This window comes from Penaeus monodon, chromosome 33, assembly GCF_015228065.2.
Source record: "Penaeus monodon isolate SGIC_2016 chromosome 33, NSTDA_Pmon_1, whole genome shotgun sequence".
In the NCBI taxonomy this organism is placed as follows: domain Eukaryota; kingdom Metazoa; phylum Arthropoda; class Malacostraca; order Decapoda; family Penaeidae; genus Penaeus; species Penaeus monodon.
The window spans coordinates 31,892,097-31,893,981 of record NC_051418.1 but is presented as its reverse complement, the minus strand read 5'-3'; the positions used below and the strand labels follow the sequence as shown (position 1 = coordinate 31,893,981).

The window sequence follows — 1,885 nt, the reverse complement described above, 5'->3', positions numbered from 1 at the left end:
CATATTTTGGGCCATATGGCGGCTATGAAGTGTCCGGATTCAGTGGGTTAATTAGTAAATGGACTCAGTGATTGTAAATATTCTGGTTATCATCACTAGATATTGTTAGATAAAATTTGCATCAAAATTATTTTCCAAATCCCTAATCCTGAGAATATGCCCCCCACCCCCACTTTCCCCCAAAATCTTTATGACAAAATATCATGTTTTGAATTCTTGAGGCTTGACTCATTATGCATATTTTATAGATGTCTTCCTATTTCCTCAGGTCAACCCACAAGAGGCTTTGAAAGTGTTTGTTCCTGGTGTGTGTCGCCTCCTGATCACCTTGACCAGCAATGAGGAAATTCAGAAAGAGGAGAACCTTGATGATGAGCTATTGTTTAATCTACTGCTCCTGTCAGAGGTAAGAGTCCTCTCGCACACTTGTTCAGTTTTGTGCAATTGTGAATTAGCTTTTGGTTTGATAAATTTATTAATTTGATTAAAATTCATAATGCTTGCTTGTTGTTGGTAATAGATATTAGGATATTTTTAAATATGTTACCATTTGCTATATTTCATTTTATTATGGTATCTTTTAAATATATTTATAATTTTTGTTTTCCTCAATTTATTAATTTACTTATTTTATGGCTTTCAGCTTGTGAGATGCAGTGGCATGCACCTGGTAGAATATGTTCCTCAGATAACTCAAGTCTTGACCTTGACATTGCACCTGAAAAGCAGAGAAGGGTACCATCTTTCTGGCTCCATTCTGAGATATTTGCTCAAGTACCTGGGCATCACCATCCCTTCAGAGTACCGGTCCATGCCTCATAAGTGGGATGTGCCACTGAGTGAATTTCTCCCAATAAGGGTACGGAAAGATAGGAGATGTATACAGTAGTTCAGGAGTTGTGACACAAGTGCATGCTTTAATGGTCTTGGAATTTGTGAAAAAATGTGAAATACCCCTACTAAATTCAGAATGTAGATATAGATTTTTATTAAGCTTTATACAAGTTAGTGATATTGTCATATTGGTAATTTTCTAACTTAATTTAACTGCTCTTGTGAAATGTACTTACTAAATTCTGAATGTTGACATAGATTTGTATTTGCCAAACACCCATGATGTAGAATATGAAGCTTTATACAAGTTTGTGATATTATCATATTTGTAATTACTAACTTAATTTAACTGACAGCATTGGGGAGAAGCTGGGGACATTCACAACTTGGGGTTGAACTGGATCGAACCAGGAGAACCCGAGGAGAAGGCGATGACTACACTTGTTCGCACCTTCCTTGTACCGGAACTTGTGCTTCTCAGACAGGTGGCCAAGGGTGAAAAGGAGGTTGCAAGGTTGGTTTTGGGATTCTGATGTTGAACATTTGAAAAGGTTTAGGAAGATGATGTTGTTCATACATTGATTGATTGGTTTAATTTATATGCATGGTTGTTTCATTGGAAATAAAGTTAGGAGTATGAAAACCATATTTAGGTTGATGGAATATGTCATGTACATGACACTGGAATTATTTTTTGTTACAGGGAAGTTCTGCATCAGAGTCTTAGCATTGTGCTGGACATCCTCCTGGGAGCTGGAGTAGCGTTACCCCATTGGGAGGAAGAGCCTCTCACACTGTATGTATGGCCTAAATTTAGTTGTCTTTGTGGTTTAAGTGTGAAAGAGAGATTATTGAATAAGCATTTATGTTTATACCAAGTGAATGTAAAAGGTGAAGTTGAGGCTGGACTTGCTCACATGTGGTGCTTGCTCTAATCTTCATGTTTATAGTTTGATACTTTATTACTGGGCTTTGAATAGAATAAATAACCCTTAGTAAAAAAAATTGCATCTTCGTTTCTTGAAACTTTTCCTGTTGTTTTCAGAATGTC

General features: G+C 36.6%; 1 protein-coding gene across 1 annotated transcript in view; it reads left to right on the top strand.

Moving 5' to 3' along the window:
• Positions 1 to 1,885, top strand: part of LOC119594388 (proteasome activator complex subunit 4-like) — a gene marked incomplete in the record, with an annotated part of 28,225 nt that overhangs the window by 18,667 nt on the left and 7,673 nt on the right. Inside the window, 4 exon segments of the mRNA XM_037943450.1 lie at positions 269 to 406; positions 644 to 859; positions 1,191 to 1,348; positions 1,538 to 1,630. Coding sequence (XP_037799378.1) covers positions 269 to 406; positions 644 to 859; positions 1,191 to 1,348; positions 1,538 to 1,630 — 605 coding nt within the window.